Raw genomic sequence first — 19,634 nt, forward strand, 5'->3', positions numbered from 1 at the left:
AGAACGTAATTAAAGGAAACGTTGTCTATATTACAATGGGTGTTGGGAAAATCATTGAATAAATTAGAGGAACATTATCGAATGCGATAGTTGCAGTGCATACTTGAAAGGAAACAACGTGCTAATGTGATAATGTTCAAAATTAAGACACACCTCTAGGAGCTATCAAAAGAAACTGTATCTATATGGGTATGCCGTTAAATTTGAAGACTATATTAGTTGCTCACAATCAGAGTAAACCGTTACCTATTTGCTTGTATGTAGTTTTTTAACTGAAGGATATTAGATTTAAACTACCTAGCTAACAGGAAGTAATTGTAGCAAAACCTAACGCTACATAAAAAGGGTGGAGAACCCCTACCGGTTGCGAAGAATGGAAAGAGGGTAATTGTTAATGATTGAAAGAAACGACATCCACGAATTAGGAAAACTTGAAAATTATGCTTTCCACCAGAGAATATTGTTGCAAAATAATTAAACTAAATGTCTATGACTATACGAGTATTTTGTGAACACAATTAAACGAAACGACATCTAATTGTCGATATTCCAGAAGATCCTCTACACTGTCTAGCCAACACATCACATTTTGCACCAAGCATCCGTCCTAAACCATACTTACTATCACCAGAATAGAACTTCCCTGGTACTGTTCTATTCCCACCACTGCCCTATTTTACACAAACTGCCCTTATTCTCAGGTGACTCTCCATTCCACGCACCATCCCCATTTGACATTTGGGTGCAACTCGACCCTGGTCGCGGTCACGTGAAATCACCCATCCACCACCAATATCTTGATTATCTCCAACCTTCACCTTAAAGGCCACCAACATGTCGAAACTCGTCAGGTTCTCGCGTTCCATCTCGATCACCGCCAACGCCCCGTTCAAGCCGCCATTCGTGCCTTTGGTCTCGGAAAACGGCGTTCCTCAGGCCATTGGAAACACGCCTCTTCTTCGTCTTCCCAGAATCTCCCAGTCAGTGGGAAGAAATATCTATGCCAAAGCCGAGTTTATGAACCCAGGAGGCTCCATCAAGGACCGTGCTGCCTTGTTCATTGTCAACGATGCTGAGAAAAAAGGGTTGATCCAGCCAGGTGGAACCATTGTGGAAGGAACCGCAGGAAACACTGGTATTGGACTTGCCCATGTGTGCCGTGCCAAAGGATACAAGTTGGTGATCTACATGCCTAACACACAGGCTCAGAGCAAGATCGATACCTTGCGGTTGTTGGGAGCAGAAGTCCATCCTGTTCCGGCAGTTGCGTTTACCGATCCGCAGAACTACAACCACCAGGCCAAAAGACACGCAGAAAGCCTTGAAAACGCGGTCTGGACCAACCAGTTCGACAATACAGCCAACCGTCAGGCGCACATTGAGACCACAGGCCCTGAAATCTGGGCCCAGCTCGACGGGAACGTCGATGCCTTCACTTGTTCCACCGGAACTGGAGGCACTTTTGCAGGTATCACCCGCTACTTGAAAAGCATTTCCAACAACAAGGTTAAGGCCGTGTTGGCGGATCCTCCAGGAAGTGTGTTGTACTCGTACATCAAGTCCAACGGACAAACTATGGAGCGTGGAGGCTCCTCGTTCACTGAGGGCATTGGCCAGGGCAGAGTCACCGACAACTTGCAGCCAGACGTGGAGCTCATTGACGATGCAGTCAAGATCCCAGACGAGGAGTCGATAGCCATGGTTTACCGCCTCTTGGACGAGGAGGGGCTCTATTTGGGGGGCACAGGTGCTCTCAATGTCGTTGCAGCCATCAAGGTGGCCCAGGATCTTCCTGAGGGAAGTAACGTGGTCACTATCTTAGCAGACTCTGCTCACAAGTACAGCGACAGGGTGTTTTCCAAGAAATGGTTGCAATCCAAGGGATTGTTGGACGCCATTCCTGAGCACTTGAAAAAATATGCTATTTTGGATTAGTAAAAGTATGCTAGTAGTCAGGGAACAACCAACGTAGCCGTCACGGTGTAGATTGATTTTGTTAAATGATATTTAATAATTTTAACATAACGAATCCATGGCAAAGTATGATTAAATCTTGAGATTGATAAAAGATAATAATTTATCTAAAAAAGTCCAATTAATTTAGTAAAGCCTCTTGAGGTCAAATAGCTTACGGCCCACCCTTATCATTTACTTCTTTTGCACCAGTTCCGTCAGGCTTATTGTTGAAAAACATCAACCAACGATAAGCTTCCAAAAGCAACGATATGAAGTATGGGTGCTATATCACAATACTCTTTGGTAAGATACTATAATGCTTGCAAAACGCTACTTTTGATAGCAAATCTTCTTGTCTTATCTGAAAGCTGAAAAACGTTATTATCGCAAAAAAGTAGCGCAATATATGAAGGGGAAAGGGAAGCTGAAGCTTGCCTTCATGGGATCAAGTTCTCATTGCAACCATTAATTCTCATCATAAAACTATCCACGACGTCTGGCCCCTGTCTGTAGTTTTCACACATACTCCAGAAGTCCAGCAATACGGTGGGTACAGCATCTATTTTGTATAAGTATTGCTCGTTTTAAGGAATGGTTAATTGTTCTGCTTTTTCAAGAGCTTCTAGAAAGCCATCATAGAGAAAGACGTGAAGATATTTTAATCCCGTCTTCTTACATCTCGGGACATCAAATTAAATAAATATTGCAAACTTATTCTGATCTTTACTTTTCTCATTTTTTTGCAGCAGATCCTCAAAATACGTCAATCTATATTCTAATGTTTTTATCAAATATCCTAGAGTTCCCGACACAACCCACAGATTTGGAGTATTGTCACCTCAATCACTAGCCTTCCACTTGCAAGTATGTCATGAGGTCGTTTGCTGTTTCACGGAGCTAACAGATGCGAAATCAACGAAAAAGTGATGCGATACAACAGAATCAAGTTGTACCATTCGTACACCACAGAGGTCCAAAACTCTGAGAAAACAGAAGATTTGACCGTTGAGTTTTCTACACTGCCAATTGTGGCCGGTTCTCCAGATACTCCATCCTGCCAGACAACCAATTTGCGATAACCGCCTCCAAATCCCATGATCAGCCACCAGCTAACCTACGTGAACATCCATGCTCCAACACTAGTCTAGAACAAGATAGATTAGTGGCCATTGGTCTACCAACACTCAGCAGCTAACTCCCCACTCCCTAAAGATCCAATCAGGACCTCACTCAGACCCAAAAATAGTCTACAAACTCTGGGTAAATCATTATCTGACCGCATTTTCCCTCCTAGACCTTCTGAATCTATTGCAAGTACATTTTCATCCACTATTAAGGTACAAACTTCATTAACAAGTGCCAATTGTGGCCACCTCCAGCCGTGGCCGTTATCGCTCGGCGTGGGGCACGTCGGCCTTTTGCAGCTATTGAAAAAATTTGTCCTTCCCTGTCGTGTGAGGCTAAAAAAATTTTTATGTGTACAAGATCACTTCACTCCAGATCCAAGACGAATCGAAGTACTAGCTTACAAATCAAGTCATAATTGGTGGAATATATATGACAACCCGTTTGTAAGAATCAGGAACTGACCACTACACACCGATCCAAGGCCATCCCGCTTTTACAGCCTCAGTATCCCCAATAAAAAAGTCATAACCTACTCCGTCACAGAAGTGATCAGTCATATCAAAAGAGTAACCGAAGCCATCCACTCCGTTCCAATCGATTCAACTCAACCCCTCCAAGCATCTCCACATTCCTTTCTCAATGGAACAGCAAATTCACCAGGCCGTGGAAATAGCCCTTAGCGCCACCAGCAGTCAAGAGTTGAAAAATCAAGCCATCGAATTCGTCAATCAGATCAAGTCCACCGAAGAAGGTTACAAATCATGTCTCGATATCTTGTCCAAGTCTCCGGCGCAACCGATCAACGAAAGTCTCAAGTTCTTTATTTACCAAGTCCTTGATGAAAATGTTGATAAGTTGAATGAACAACAACTCTTTGATTTGAACACCAAAGTCTTTGAAGTATTGATGGCATACTTATCAAATAATGTGTCGGACCCTACATACTTGAGAAACAAATTTGCGTCCATTTTTGGAAAATTGTTCTGTTACGTATACACTTCCATCTACCCAGCTTTTTTCAAGGATTTGTTCAATCTTATCAACCCTCCTACACAATTGTCAATTGATTACTACACTAGAATTGTTATCGCCATCCATTATGAAATTGGTGACAAGTTCATCTCCAGAACTAAGGAAATTCAAGAGAGAAACAACTTACTCAAGGATTCAATCAGAGCCAATGACATGAATGAACTAGTCTCTTCCTGGTTCAAAATTTTACAGACCCCTACAAATAGTGACGAAATTTTAAACAACGCACTCATCATCATTGGCCAATTCATTAACTGGATGGAGATCAGCTTGTTCGTATCTGGGGAATGTGTTTCAACAGTGCTTCAATACTTAGACAAGCCAGAACAAAGAAATGAGACTTGTTCCACAATTATTGAAATTATATCCAAAAAGATGAAGCCAGCTAATAAATTAGAGCTTCTTAACTTGTTCAACTTGACCAGCATTATTGGTAATATTAATTTGCGAGATGAGGATGACATCGAATTTTTGGAGAATGTGTCTAAATTATTAAATCAAATTGGAGGAGAATTACTCATCATCTTAGAAACTGATGCCACCTTGGTGAGTCAAGTTAACGAGCAATTCTTCAAATTATGGCCCTTGATCTTTGAATTCTTAGGACACGAATATGATGATATTTCCCAACAGGTTTTTCCCTTCATTCAACAATACCTTTTGTTAAGTAAAAAGGTTAATGACCTAAACTCCCCAGAGTTAATATCTACCCTCTTAAACAAGATCATCTTAAAGATGAAATTTGATGACGATACTGACGGGTTGAATGACGAAGAAAATGAACAATTTAATGAAATAAGATCCAGATTGAAAGTATTCCAAGAGACAATCTCAAACTTAAACCCATCTTTATATGTGAAAGTATTACCCATGATCATTGAAGAGTCCTTGAGATCCATTAGTGATGAGAAAATGGACTGGAGAAAGTTGGAATTGGGCTTATTTGAATTGAACAACTATAGCGACAGTTTGAGAAATGGATTTTTGGGAAAAGCAGAAGTTGCTGAGCAAAACGAATTGCTCCTGCAACTTTTGGTTAACTTGATTAACTCAGATTTTATCGTTCAAGTGGATCATCCAAAAATTCAAATTGATTTTTTCGAAATCATTGTGCGTAACATTAGTTTACTTTTAAAACTGACCAATTCAGGTCCTGGCCCCAACCCAGTTATCATCAAGTTAATCAATATTTTCACCAGTCAAATTGGATTGTTAAATCAAGTCGAAAAGGTGAGATTAAGAAGTTGGTACTTATTCTTCAGATTCATCAAATTGACGAAGCCAACATTAACAGATGAAGCCTTTATCGAGTCTATCTTGATAAAATTACAACCTTTGTTGGTCATCAAGGCAGAACTTCCAGTAAAGGATGAAGACGACAACTTAATTGAGGAAGAAAACTTCTCTAATCAACTTTATTTGTTTGAAAGCATTGGATTACTTATCTCATTGATTCCAAATGATTTGTTGAACTCTAAGTTGAAGCTCATAGATTTAATTTTCCAACCATTGTTCAGCAATTTGGAAGCTTGCATCAAGAATTCTGACCACCACAACCAGCCTTTAATCACATTGCAAGTCCATCATTCTTTGATGGCTATCGGTACTTTTGTTAGAGGTTTTGAAGATTCCTCACAGATCCATGACGAAGTAATCAATAAAATTAACAATGCCTCTCAAGTTGTTGTTATTTCACTTGAAAACTTTCCAAAGTCTGAAATCATCCGTGAAGCTGCCAGATTTTCCTTCTCAAGATTTATTCCAGTATTGAAAAATAGAATTGGTGTTCACTTGACTAAATTAATCACTTTAATTTTGGCGGCTCCAAACTTAAAATTGACTGAACTTTGCGACTTCTTGAGTTTCTTGGGTCAAATTGTTCACAACTTTAAATCTGATGATAACATTTATCAATTGATCAACAATTTGATCAGTCCATTATTCAACAAAGTTTTTGATATGTTGGCATCCAATGACGATGAGTTGTTTCCCGATTTAAAGAGAGAAAAGGTGCTATTAAAGAAGGCTATGATGAACTTCTTAAGCTCCATCATCATCAACCATGTTACCAGTCTTTTAGTGACTGAAACCAACAAACAAAAGTTCCCTACCATTCTAAGCTCATTATTCGAGTATGCATACGATTTATCAGAAACCTCGGTATCTAAGTTGGCTATCACTCAATTGATCAACATTGTGACTATTTTCGGCAACGGTGATAAAATCAATGATCCCAATGATAAATATAGCGAAAGTTTACCCCCACTCGAAGGAATCAACGAGTTTTTGACCGATAAAGTGACTCAATTATCATTTGAATTGCCATTCAAGTATCAAGAGTTTGATTTGAAGGATGCGCAATATAGGTTAATCGCACAAGAGTTGGCCTTGTTGTTGAAGACATATCAACAGGTGGGTGGAGATACTTATTTGACCTTCCTTTCTAATTACTTGGTCAACATGGGGTTGTCCCAGGAATTGATGAATGATTTTGGGTCCAATTTGGTGAAGAGTGATTCCCGTGGTTTCAAAAAGTACTTTATAGAATTTGTCACCCAATTGAAGGCCCGCTAAGCCGCAAAGCAAGACTAGGGTGTCGGAGTCCTGGCTCAGATACTGTCAAGATCATTACCGGTAGTTTTACTACAAGCATTATAGAATTTCATACATTGAGATTTCCTGTATTTATATACTAATATTAGCATTGCATTACTATAATGTAGGATACTCCCCAGTCTATTTTACTCAGTACGTAGCTGTTTTCAATATGGATTAACTATAATCCTAGATTTTGCAGACACCATATCGTAGCACCATATGCAGGCCGGTCGAAAAAATTTATATCTGCGATCTCATCTCATCTCAATTAAATAAACCATCATCACCAACATGCCTAAAAACCTCGACGGTGAAGACGTGACACTCGATCCGCCAGACCAGGAAGAGCTTCTTCTTGAGAAATTAATCTTCGGAGACTCGGAAGGATTCGAAAACAACCTTAAGAAGGTCGATAATCTCTACGACTACTCCTCAGATGAAGCAGATGGAAACAGCGGCAAATTCTTCAATTCTTCGTCGGAAGAAGAGTCCGATGAAGAGTTGGGGGGTGTTCAAGACGAAGACTTGTTTTTCATCGACGATGGAGCAGACAACATGGACATAGATAAAGAAGGGTCTGACGCATCCGACCAGGAAGAATCGGAAGCCTCTGACTCCGACGCAGACAATGCATGGAATGACAGCGACGACGACAACTTCAGCATCTCCTTGGTCAACTCCGACAGGCTCAAGAAGTTGAGGAGATCCTACACCGACTCCAAGATATCAGGAAAATCATACATAACAAGATTGAGATCCCAGTTCGAAAAGATATATCCCCGTCCCGAGTGGGTGGACAAGTTGGAGGAAGACATCGAGAAGGGTTCCGACGACGAGGAAGACCCCAGTGCATTAGTCAAAGCCAATGACGTCAACTCGATCTTGAAGATCCTCAACACCAGCCAACAGTTCATAATGCCCACCCAGATGAGACTCCTCGCCCCCAACAAGATAGCCATCACCCGTTTGAAGGACGCCAACCACCAGAGGGTGTCCAAGTCCGCTATCCAGTCCATATCGTTCCACCGCAGCCACCCGTTGTTGTTGACCGGAGGCTTCGACAAGACGCTCCGTATCTACAACATCGACGGTAAGAACAACACCTACGTGACCTCGCTCCACTTGAAGGACTCGCCCATCAGTGCGTGCCAGTTCTCGCCCATCAGCACCGACAGAATCGGCAACGAGACCAACTTCATCTTCGCTGCTGGTAGAAGAAGATACATGAACAAATGGGACTTGAGTTCGGGAGACGTGGAGAAGATCTCGAGAATGTACGGCCACGAAGACACCCAGAGGTCGTTCGAGTACTTCAAGATATCGCCCCAGGGTAACTACATCGGGATGACTGGTTCTAGTGGCTGGTGCAACTTGTTGAACGGAATAACAGGCCAGTGGATCAGAGGGTTCAAGATCGAAGGCACCATCGTGGACTTCGAGTTTGCCCACGACGAATCCTTCATCATCATCATCAACAGCGCTGGAGAGGTATGGGAGTACGAGTTGGGCTCGCCTGCTGGTGCCAGAGGCTCCAAGACCCTCAACCAAATAATAACAAGATGGCAAGACGACGGAGGCATTGGCATTACCAAGATCGCCTTGGGAGGTGCCAACGACCGCTGGTTGGCCATCGGAACCAACAACGGTTACGTCAATATTTACGATAGATCCTCACCTTCCAAGAAACCATTCAAGACGGTGGATAACTTGGTTACGTCCATCTCGTCGCTCAAGTTTTGTCCCGACGGCCAGGTGTTGTGCATTGCCTCCAGAGCCAAGAGAGATGCCCTCAGATTGGTGCACATGCCTACGGGTACTGTGTTTTCCAACTGGCCCACCAGTGGCACTCCGTTGGGGAAGGTTACTGCGGTGGCATTTTCTCCCAACAACGAGTTGTTGGCCATTGGTAATGAAGCCGGCAAGGTCACGTTGTGGAGATTGGATCATTACTAGCCTGACGCTAGGCAATAGCCAGATAGGAATAAAAGGCCTGATAGAATTAGCGATAGTAGCCCGAGACTGTAGCGAGAATGGTGCCAGGCTGTAGCGAGAACGGTGCGAGAACGGTGCGAGAACGGTGCGAGACTGTAGCGAGAATTGTGGGAAAGCGTAGCACGACCGGGGCAAGAGATGCCACGCAGACAAGTTCATTTCCGGGCAACCACCTTCAATACCTACCAATACTCTTAGCTAACGAGAGAATAACATCTCTCTCGATCTTACAACCGCAAAGTGCTCGGCTTGGTGCTCTTTCGGTTTGATTCCTTGCAGCTCCTTCCTCGGTAGCTCCAGAACGAAGCCCGCGGTCCACCAGGACCCGGTCTCCACGTGATCCCAACCCACCAAGTTTTTCAAAACCATCACACCATCTTGATCTTCAAAATGGGTAAATTCATTGGGGCCCCGTAAGTACATCACACTGCCGTTTGCAAGGTCCATACTAACAGCTCCAGAAAGGGCCATGACCGTTACCGTGATCCCGTCACTCATCAAATGACCCCTGCTCTTTACAGAGTCAGAAAACCATACTTCTGGAAGAACATGCTAGGTTTGGCAGTGTTTTCAGCCATTCCACTCACGGTCTACTACTTCACATTCAAGACCTTGAGTGAGGACGAGTTTTCTGACATTCCTATCCCACCTATTGCCGATGACGAGTTGGCCAAGTTAAAGAAGCAGTACGAGCAAAGTAGATCTTGAGCCAGCAGTGCTGGCGAAAGAGCAGGCACGGTGCCGCAAGAGGGTATAGTTACTTGTATATAGAGTGAATGGCACATTTGCTAGGAACCAAGAAACGTAGAGGAGCTAAAAATCCAGATCGTAGGATCTCGGCACGTAGAGAATGAGAGAGGCTCACCAATGGGGATCGGGAGTACTTCAGAAGAGGAATTATTGATTTCCGTATCAAGATGAGGCCCCATAAGATTCAAGCTGCTATGACCTACACCAACAGTTAAGCGGCCTTCAATACGGCTATTTCTGTGGTTGAAGAAACTATTGAAATGCTCTAGTCTAAATATTCTTGTAATTCTAGATGCAGATTCTCGACTTTCAGAGATACATCTGTTAGAACATGAAGGAAAAGACTTAAATGTAGAGGACAAAGAGAAGTAATCGTTATGACGAAATGAGGAAACATGTAAGAGGTAAAACATTCGTGAATACTCCTGAAGACTTTCAGAAGGATCCGAACAATAATAACTTGAATTAAGAACAGCAATCCGTAGTATATTTCTTTATCCTGAACCATAAACCCTACCTTAACATAACCCAAAATAATTTCATCAATATGAATACAGTCTTACCAAGACATATTACATTTCCTTTTCTCCATTCGTCAGAATATCGCAACAACGGGGACTATATCGTTCCAATTATTTCGCCAGAATCCGAACATCCTGACTCGTATATATTACACTAAAAATTATCATTAAGAATGCCTATTTCTGTACCGATTTGCAGAATCATCATTGAAGCTAAAATCCTCTTCATACACGGACACTCCACGTACAGGGTAAGGGGTGTTCTCGGTATCATTCCGTGTGTCGTGCATAGGATAAGGCACAGACAAATTACTCTCCGGCTCCAGATACTTTCTCGTGGCATGAGGACTGTTGAAGTTATCAATTAACAAGCCAGTTGTGGATTCGTTGTTATTATTGTAGTTGACTGAACCCTCTGAAGAAGTGCTGTGGTTCCGCTCGATGTGAGCAGATTCGTTAGACTGCCGAGCATACTCGGCGTTTGGTGCATATTCCTGGAACTCATACGGTCTTTGGGGCTCATAGTGGCCGTGCTGGGAGGAAGAATACACTTGGCTATCGTCTTGTTCATAAATGGGTTCTGGTGCCTTTCGCTTCTGATGGTCATGGGCAGTAGCTGATCTTGGCAAGTTGTGAGGACGGGAATGACTGACTAAGGAAGATTTGGATGAAGCATGGTGAAGTGCACGCTCTGGCATAGTATGAGAAGGAGTGACTTTCTGCTGGGAAAAAGGCATTGGTCCATAAGATAAAGAGCTCTGCGAACCCGATCTTGGTGGTGGGCCAGGGTTACGGTTGTGATGGTTGGATGCCGAGAGCGTTGACTTGTACAGGTCGTTGTAGGACGAAGCCTCGAAGGGATTGTAGGAAGTGTTCTGGTCCACCAAGGAGGTTTGCGGCGAGTTTTCATTGACAAATGGATTGTTGAAGGGAGGTGGATTCTTTCTATGGATGTTTCTATTACCAGCCACTGATATGGCTGAGGTGCTAGGGTCGTTTCCAGGGTGGGTAAGTGAAGACAAGGACTCGGATCTTTTGCCGTGGGACTCCATTGGGTCCGCAAATGGGTTATGGCCACCATCATATCTCACCAAGGTCTCGTGGGATCCGTTATCGCCATTTACAAGGCCGTAGAGCTTGCCATTGTCATTGTAAGCAAAGGTACTCTTGTTGGTCAAGTTATGGGCAGGAGCCGGCTTTTTGAGGTTGTGGGAGAATTTGACGGGGTCCGAGTTGGAACTGAGGTTGTCAGAACTCATGTTCTTGAAGGTGGTGGTCGAGGAGTTGAGCAATGGGTTCATCTCGATGTCCTTCGTGTCCAAGATGCCCTTGTCCAACAACTCTCTCTTGGACTTGTGGTGCTTAATCACCAACATCTTAACGGTGTCGTTGACTACCTTACAGCAGTACTTCTTGAGAGACTTGTGGCCCTTCTTTCTCAACTTGGACTTGATGGGAAGGAACAAAATCACTCCGTACAAGAACTTGAGGAAGAAAAAGGCGAAAATCACCACGGAAACACACATGAACGATAAGATGATGGAAAGCGTCAAGTTGGTGGTGGCAATGTGCTCGATGTTGCCCAAGATGTTGTTGTCCTTCTCGCCTCCCGTGGCGTAGTACCGCAAGGTCAAGAAGTTGATCACTTGACGAGGGGCGTCTGCAATCAAGATCTGGAGAGCCTGGTCCATCTGCTCCAAGCAGTAGAAGCAAGACCAGTCGAAGTGGTCCACGCGTTCAATCAGGTGGAAAAGACAGAAGTAGTTGTAGGAACGAACAGTGTACATGTTTTTGGCGATGCTGTTAACGTAGTTCAAAGCAATGTTGCGGGTTCTGTAGGTGTGGATGGCCCAGATCCAGTGGTAGAGGAGCAAGCAGAACTCGAAGATGATACAGCCTGTGAAGATCCACTTAGCGACGGAGTACTCGTAGGGCTGGTACTCCTTGGACGACCAGTGGTGGAATACCAAGATGCTTAGACAGGTGTAGATGTCTGTGCCCAACAACACCCACGAAAGGATCATGAGGAACCACTCCCACAAGTAGGCGAGCACCGTCTTGGCACGTACGTTGTGGAAGGAGTCGACATCGATGATATCGAAGGTGGATTCGTTGAGCTTGTACTTCTGGATCTGCTGCTGGGCACTGAAATGGTTCAGGTCGATAGCCATGGTGAGATTCTGAAGTAGAATGCGAGGCACTGGGCGTAGTACAAGGTACTGAAGTGCTAGCTTTACTTGGAAGTGCTAGCGGGCCGGAGGTACTGGAATGTAGTACGAGTGGTGGTGCTGGAGTAGTACGAGTGGTGGTGCTGGAGTAGTATGAGTAGTAGTGCTGATGCTGGTGCAGTACGAGGACTCGGACTGGTGCTGAAGTGGTGCTGAAGTGCTATCACGTAGGGAAGTGTAGTAAGGATGTAGCGAGTCTTGAAAAACTGGCTCCAGTTGTGGCTCTAGACGGAACAAACTGGTCTGGCGCAGTGGACTTGGAAGTGGATAAAAGACCCCAGTGGGCAGTGGTGACGGGCAGCGGCGTATACTGAGCTGCTGAGAGAACGAGTGGTGCCCGATGGTGTCTGTCTGAATCTGATACCAATGTGATACAGACGCGCGCGATTACGTAATGGTGCTAGGGTTGGATGAGGGGGTGTTACAGTTGCGGGTGGCCATTGAGGCCAAATCGGTGCTGCTGGAGGTCGGGTGGAAACTGTGGCTGGTAAGTGCAACAGTGCCACTCTGGAGCGAAGTGCTCCCGCTGGGCTGGGGTCTAGAACCCCAGATCGGATGCCGATATGGATGGTGCGCTCGCCCACAGGAACACGCATATAGTTTCGCTAAATATGCACCCGCCGACACAGCTTGGTCAGCACTGACGTAATTGGATCTTGGTTGAGAGCGTGGTGGCTGGCTCCAACACTGGCTGGCGCCAGCAATAGTGGCAGTGCGGCGGGCCAACCACTGAAGGGATTCCGTGCAAACTCTGCACTGCAGACGTTCTAGAAATTCGCAGCGGGTTGCCAGGTCGAGTTAGAATTTCACATCATTATCTATATGAGAGTACAGTATTAAATTTACCTCCCTGCCAACAGACCCAGGGCCAGGAATCCTGCGCCTGGAAAAAATACCTAAATTGGCCTAGGGTTAAATATAGAGTAGATAAACATTTACCAAGAATTTTCGAGTGGGTAAAGGATGGGAGCTGATTGGAACTTCGGAGGCTCAGTTGGGCGCCACCTTTGGAATTTCATGCTTAGAACCAGTTGAAATTGCGGCTGTATCGTAGTGGAGGTTTTTGTCCACCACCAACAGATGTAATGTAGTAAAGAGAGGTTGTTAAGCCACCTACGAAGAGCACTCCACCATCAACAGATAGATGGAGAGGTTTACCGCAAACAAAGTGGGGATAAATAGCCCAGAAAGCCATGGTTCACGTCATAGTGCGCCAAACCAGTGGATTCGCTGCCATTTTGATAAGGCTGGAATGGAAACCAATTGAGATGAATACTTATGTTACGAACCTATTGACCAAGTCTATTCAAAATTTGATCTAGGAATAGCTGATTTCAATGTCGCTGGTCTTGCCATAATTTCTCCTTCAACATGATATAAAACTGCTGATGCTGAGATAATATTAAAGCCACATTGAACACTAGTTACGACCAAAGAAATAGCACTAACTAATGATATTCCAGAGAATAGATGTTTGGGTTTTCAACCCTGCAAGGATATTATTCATCAATTTCCAGAGGATGGATGTTAGGGTTTTCTGGTGCAGATCTGCGACATTGTCCTCTCTAGAGTCAAAAAGGACCAGTACTTAGCAGGATAGCACTCGTGCCTTCAGCACGAAGTTGCTCAATCCAGGGACTATTTCACTAATCACCTTACACTGCTGGATAATGGCCATGTCTAATAGTGGAAACAATTGCTTCCTAAACCACGTTTCGTGCCTTCCCCATTCTCGTAGTACAACTTCTGCCCAACATTCCATCTCGCGCTCGCTAACTCGCCATCACTTTCGCGCTAACTGCACTCGCTTCTCGCTAACTCTCCCTAATCTCTCACTAACTCTTCCCAACCCCTCGCTAGCGCCATGCCTCGACAGCACCTGCGCCGGGTAACCGCACCTTGAAAAACATCTACACAAACTGACATCTTCATACCACGACCTAGTATCTCCACCCTGCGATGTCGTTCAGTCCCGATCAGATCGTCGAGCAGCTCGATCAAGCCAAGAACCTCGCCTACACAGATGCCTCCACATACCCCCAAGTGTTACGACAAATCTTGAACTTCGTGACCAGCCCCGAGTCCAAAATCCAGTTGTGGTGTGTTCAATTCCTAAAGGAATCGTTTGTGGAAAACAAAATCGCCAACCACAGTGACAAGGTAGACCTCGCCATAGACTCGTTAGATTCTCTTGTATTTTTATCCAACATCCCTAACTTGCATATATTCAAGCATGTCATCTCCATCTCCAGTGTGATCTACCGGTTAGTGTTCAGATATGTGGCGGAAAACGACGGATGTAACCCCATCTGGAGCAAATTGACCGAGTTGAAGAACTCATTAGTCAACAAGTTCCAGTCCAATTTCCCATTGGAGGCTTCCGATAACGAGGAATTTGATCTTTTCAGAAACATCGACACCAAGATCGAGCTCGTCAAATTCATGATGTTGGTGATCGACTACCAGTCCAAGTCTACGGTGATAAATGGCTCCTCGTCCAATGGGTCGGTGTCGCCGCCTCCAAACACTTTTTCGTTGAACAACGTCACCACCACCCATTCTTTAATTAAATACAGCAACATGGAATATGAAGCCGTCAACCTCTTGGACTTGCTCTTGAAAACCTTCAGCAATAACGTCATAGTGGCCCCATTGATCACGGCCACCTTGAACCACTTCATCATCATCATGAAAAGAAAACCGCAATATGTCACCAAAATCTTGAACATGGTTGAAAACTATGATACCAACGCAAAGTTCCAATCCAACTACCAGAGTCTAGAGGAGTTCAAATTGGCCAAAAAGTACGTCGATAGAATCTTCAGAGTATTTCTCTTCCATATATTAAGAAACAACTTGGTCCCCACCAATTACCAAAACACTCTCAACAAGAAAATGAACCAGTTGGTGGAAAGAGGAAATGATATCAGAAAGAAGAACATCTTTGTTATCAATGAACCAAACATCAGAAAGAGGAAGTTCGATGGGTTCCTCAATCCCACCAAAAAGATTAAAACTCTCGACTACAAGAACCTTTACTGTTTAAACGACATCAACAGCGACTTGAACAACTTTGATTTGACGTCTGTGCCCCAACACATATTGACCCAAATGGTGGTAACTGCATTAAAAAAGGCTAGCGTCAACAAGGTAACCAAGGCATTGGAAATTATCAGTGAAAGATACACCGATGCCATTTTGGGGGTTGCTGGAACTGCTAACCCTGCGCTAAACAATAACATCAAGGTTGAAGCGGGGGACGCTGGTTCAATTCCAGCACAGCCTGGAGTTGCTATCAAAAAGGAAGATGCCGACGAGGACGACGATGACGACGATGTGGGTGAAAATTATAACCCCGAAACGGTCTACACATTGCCTCCACCAACCGATTTATCGTTCCAAGAAAAGAAGGAGCACATCAGCATTATTATCAAAAACTTCTTCAAGTTGGCCAACAATCCCAACGGGATAAGTCCTGAGGAAGAGAAGGTTGGCGATGCTGAAGAGGGAATTAACAAGGAACTCACCAAGACCGCCATCAACTCATGGAAAAAGGATAGTTGGTTGGTGCTCTTGACCCGGTTGGCTACCCGAGGCATGAGATCCGCTGTTTTGCAGGAGGACGAAGATAACGAAGCCGAGAAATCGCCTGATGCCAAAGCCAACGAAGAAATGAGCGATATGATCAGAACTGCCATTTTCGACTATTTCTTGGATAACATCCATTCCAGAATAGATTTGATCATCGAGTGGTTGAATGAAGAATGGTACAGCGAAAAGGTGTTCAACGAGGAGATCCAGATCAGAAAGGCCAAGGCACAGAAAGCAGTGAAGCAGGAGGCGAGCGACGATGCCATTGTAGACACTCCTCCCGTCGAGACTGCCAAAGTGGAGACTCCCATTTACAATAAATGGGCCGGAAAGGTGTTGGACTCCATGATTCCATTTTTGGAACCTAACGATCGTAAGATTTTCATCCGGTTGTTGAGTGACTTGCCGTACCTCAACGAGGATTTAGTGGGTAGAATCAAGTCTTTGTGCTTGGATCCCGTGAGAATTAAAATAGGGTTTTTGTCGTTGCAATTCTTGATCATGTACCGTCCTCCAGTCAAGGATGTCTGCCTTAAGATCTTGACCCAGTTGAGCGAGAGTGACCAGGACGACTTGCGGGAAGAAGCCAAGAAGTTGCTCGCTAAGTATAGTGTATGATAGAATAGACGGAGGGCTCGAGGAGTTCCGAACACGCACCAAACCAATTGTAGTCCCAGACACTGTCTGGGACACTGTTGATAAGTTACTTATGATATTACCAACATTGTCAGGCAAAGAAAGTAGTTAGTGCCCACTGTAGCGAAGTAGAAAGTGACCACCGTAGCGAGACCATCAATCCTGGTGCGAGACTGTCGCTAATTTACCACGACGCTCAGTGCGATCTCGCACTAATCCTGTCGCTAGAGAAGGGCTTGCGGTAAACGACAGGGTGACAGATCAGACCAACACTCCCTCAAATCACCCTGTGAGATTCCATAAGGCACTGAAAACTGACCAAACCCTTCAATATTCATCCTCTAGAAGCTCTAATCCCGTCCAATCCTTCCTTACTTCTCCCTCTATCTCCTTATGCCCAAATCACTCCCACCGCTCACGCTCCACTAGCTCGCGATTGCCGCGATCAAAATTAACTGCGTACTCCTTCTCCCTTATCACAACTATCATGTCAAGCTCTTTGTACGGGTCGGGCGATCCGTGGGAAAACGGATGGGCCAGTTCGGAAGACCAACAGCGTCCTGCCTTTGGAACGGCCTCTAATTATCTCACATCTTCACAATTGCTCACTACAGTCGAGGAGCCTGAGCGGCTCTCCGTCAACACCAGTAGAGTGCCAGAATCATTCAAGCGCATCCAGGACGGCTTGGGGGCCCGGTTGACATCTGTGGAAGACGTGGAGAACTTCGTGTTCTCCAAAGTGGTTCAATTGGGCTACTTGAAGAAGTACCAGACGGCTAAAATAGTGGATACGTTGTACGACCATAACTTGGTGACCCCATCGTCTCCAAACACGTTGGTACAGATCCTAGGACTTGTTTCGTTGGAGATTGATGCCACCGGAACTGGTGATTTTGTGACGTTGCAGTTCAGATTGGGAAACTTGCCTGAGTTGCCCCAGGAGTTGGTGACAGCGCTTTTGGCTCGAGACGAACCTGCGCCCTCCAGCGACTACAACGACTTCATCGACCCTCTAAGTGCACAATTGGCCAACACTTCTATCAACGAGAACGATGCCGAGGACTGGACCTCGCGTCCAGGAGACGACATCCCAGATCCCTTGTTGCACGATAATTCCACCACCATATCCAACAAGGCGATCCTAGAGCCTGATACAGATGAGGGACAGGCCAAGCCTATATTGGACAGCTCCATCACAAAGCACGTTGAGGAAATTAGAGATAGATTCAAGCCCTTGATCAACACCAATGATCTGATCAAAATAAAGGAGGTCCCCGAGAAAGAAGGACTCTTATTCAAGCATATCAATTATTTCATCACCCACGATCTCAGATTGGGCATGAACTCCCACTCCGGGACGAAAAAGGTCATAAGAAGATATTCAGATTTCGTTTGGTAAGTATAGCGAATATTACTGAGGCTATGGTATAATGATACGAGCATCGCCCCTATGGACACTTACTAACTTTCAGGCTTCTTGAGTTTCTTTTACAGAAGTATCCCTTCAGAGTAATCCCAGGCTTACCCCCCAAAAAGTTTTCTGGTACGTACGGATAAAGCATTTGGATTCAACAGTATACTAATACATATAGTAGGATCTTCACCAGATTCACAGTTCTTACAAAGACGTCGTCGTGGCTTACACCGGTTTTTAAACCAGCTAATTAAACACCCTGTCTTGAAGCAGGAACCAGTGGTTATTACCTTCTTAACGGTGCCCACCGATATTTCTACATGGAAAAAGCAAGCTAAAATCGATTATTCATTAGAGTTCAAGGGGCAGAAGATTCAAACACATTTCATAAATTCCATCTGGCCAACTATTGGAAAAGAATTCTTGCAAAATTGGGCAAATGCCGAAAACTCAATTGCGAAGTTAATAGAGACTTGGACAAAGACAGTTTTGTTGATTGAAAGGTACGAGAAGAGACAACAACAAATCAGCTATGACAACAATAAGTTTGTGGAGATGATAAGCAGTTTCAAGGCAGGTAATGCCAGCCTTTATCCGGCATCCGAGAATAGCATAATAGGGGAGAATAATAAGGATGACATGGGGACCATCAACGAATCGTTGGGGTACATCAGCGAGTTCTTCAATAAGTCAAGCCAGGTATTGATTGATGAGAGCTACAGCGTAAATACTGGAATTTTGGAGAAGTTCAAAAACTATCTCGACTACTTATACTCACTCCAAGAATTGTTTGAGAGAACCAAGCGGTTATCTGCAAACAATATTGACCAACTTGAGGCCAGGATCAAGGAAAACGAGGCCAAGTACAAGAAGTTGAGCACAGAAGAGGCTGATGTCAAAGGAGCAGATTTGGCCAAGTTGCGACAAGTGATCATAAATGACAAACAGGAAATTTTCCAACAGTTGAATAAAGACTGGTTGATCAAAAACTGTTGTTTCGAAGAATACATTATGTTCCAGGAGACGCAATATCTCGTGAGTGAGTTGTGGATTGAATGGACCAAGGGCCGGTTACGGTTTCTGGAGAAAATGAACGGACTTCAAACACACTTGAACGGCGAGATCGAGAATAACATGCCTTTGAGCCGCTAGCTGAAAACTACCTACAGCGTCGAAAGGAGTAAAGAAACTAAAACCACATACTGCGATGGCCTGTATGTTATTAAATATTAATGGAATCTTATTTAAGATAAGCAGTAGATTTAGCAGGTTCCCAATGGTCAGTTTGGAACCAGGTAAAACAAATAAATCACCAAGAAAACCAGTAGTGCTAATTATCCCCACCGAAGGTAATTGGATTCACCGTTCAATGAAGTAGCAGAGATTATTGAACACTATGGTGAGTATTAAGAGCCCAGTATCACTGACCTTGCGAAGAGTAAAGCCACTACTTGTGCACCGATTTTCAATGAATTATCAGTAGAAATTACTGATATAATTCACGTAGGAAGTTGTCACCTACGGCAAATTATAGAACAAAGCAACAGGGTCAAAGCAGCTATCGTGATGATTTGGTATCCAAACCCACTTGGAATCGAGAGACGAACCCAACGGTACTTTGTTGTAACCTCTCAACTAGAATATGGCTTTAAGTGATGTATTTGCCAGTAGCCTATGATTGATACAATCTTCACCAGTAGTAAACTAATTGCAAGACAACTGGAAAAATGAGCCCTCTTTAGCTGGTAACTAATACACTAAAAAGCTCCAATTTTCACCTAAATGCCC

At 44.2% G+C, this 19,634-nt stretch overlaps 8 protein-coding genes across 8 annotated transcripts; 6 read left to right on the plus strand and 2 right to left on the minus strand.

The window, feature by feature from the left end:
* The first annotated feature begins 551 nt into the window (after positions 1-551).
* Positions 552-1,968, plus strand: CANTADRAFT_24744 (uncharacterized protein). The gene has a single exon (XM_020207205.1). It carries the CDS (start codon positions 835-837, stop codon positions 1,933-1,935), a length of 1,101 nt encoding a protein of 366 aa, XP_020067185.1. The 5' UTR covers positions 552-834; the 3' UTR covers positions 1,936-1,968.
* A 1,483-nt stretch (positions 1,969-3,451) lies between these two features.
* Positions 3,452-6,847, plus strand: CANTADRAFT_24745 (Ran GTPase-binding protein). The gene has a single exon (XM_020207206.1). The coding sequence runs from the start codon at positions 3,724-3,726 to the stop codon at positions 6,688-6,690; it is 2,967 nt and encodes a 988-aa protein (XP_020067186.1). The 5' UTR covers positions 3,452-3,723; the 3' UTR covers positions 6,691-6,847.
* A 13-nt stretch (positions 6,848-6,860) lies between these two features.
* UTP18 (Utp18p) lies at positions 6,861-9,071 on the plus strand. The gene has a single exon (XM_020206255.1). The coding sequence runs from the start codon at positions 7,006-7,008 to the stop codon at positions 8,665-8,667; it is 1,662 nt and encodes a 553-aa protein (XP_020067187.1). The 5' UTR covers positions 6,861-7,005; the 3' UTR covers positions 8,668-9,071.
* Position 9,072: 1 nt separating this feature from the next.
* Positions 9,073-9,454, plus strand: CANTADRAFT_133251 (uncharacterized protein). The gene is made up of 2 exons (XM_020206256.1): positions 9,073-9,119; positions 9,168-9,454. The coding sequence occupies exons 1-2, from the start codon at positions 9,097-9,099 to the stop codon at positions 9,412-9,414; spliced, it is 270 nt and encodes an 89-aa protein (XP_020067188.1). The 5' UTR covers positions 9,073-9,096; the 3' UTR covers positions 9,415-9,454.
* Positions 9,350-10,007, minus strand: CANTADRAFT_133260 (uncharacterized protein). Its single transcript, XM_020206258.1, has one exon. The coding sequence runs from the start codon at positions 9,867-9,869 to the stop codon at positions 9,495-9,497; it is 375 nt and encodes a 124-aa protein (XP_020067189.1). The 5' UTR covers positions 9,870-10,007; the 3' UTR covers positions 9,350-9,494.
* On the minus strand, positions 10,008-12,289 carry KCH1 (Kch1p). The gene has a single exon (XM_020206257.1). It carries the CDS (start codon positions 12,146-12,148, stop codon positions 10,145-10,147), a length of 2,004 nt encoding a protein of 667 aa, XP_020067190.1. The 5' UTR covers positions 12,149-12,289; the 3' UTR covers positions 10,008-10,144.
* A 1,875-nt stretch (positions 12,290-14,164) lies between these two features.
* Positions 14,165-16,414, plus strand: CANTADRAFT_43976 (RNA-processing protein; the record flags this gene model as incomplete). Its single annotated transcript, XM_020209034.1, has 2 exons — positions 14,165-15,409; positions 15,488-16,414. The coding sequence occupies 2 exons, from the start codon at positions 14,165-14,167 to the stop codon at positions 16,412-16,414; spliced, it is 2,172 nt and encodes a 723-aa protein (XP_020067191.1).
* A 505-nt stretch (positions 16,415-16,919) lies between these two features.
* On the plus strand, positions 16,920-18,998 carry CANTADRAFT_4110 (uncharacterized protein; the record flags this gene model as incomplete). Its single annotated transcript, XM_020208853.1, has 3 exons — positions 16,920-17,827; positions 17,905-17,975; positions 18,025-18,998. 3 exons carry the CDS (start codon positions 16,920-16,922, stop codon positions 18,996-18,998), a joined length of 1,953 nt encoding a protein of 650 aa, XP_020067192.1.
* Positions 18,999-19,634: the final 636 nt, after the last annotated feature.

The sequence above is a fragment of the Suhomyces tanzawaensis genome (genome assembly GCF_001661415.1).
Source record: "Suhomyces tanzawaensis NRRL Y-17324 unplaced genomic scaffold CANTAscaffold_1, whole genome shotgun sequence".
In the NCBI taxonomy this organism is placed as follows: Eukaryota; Fungi; Ascomycota; class Pichiomycetes; order Serinales; family Debaryomycetaceae; genus Suhomyces; species Suhomyces tanzawaensis.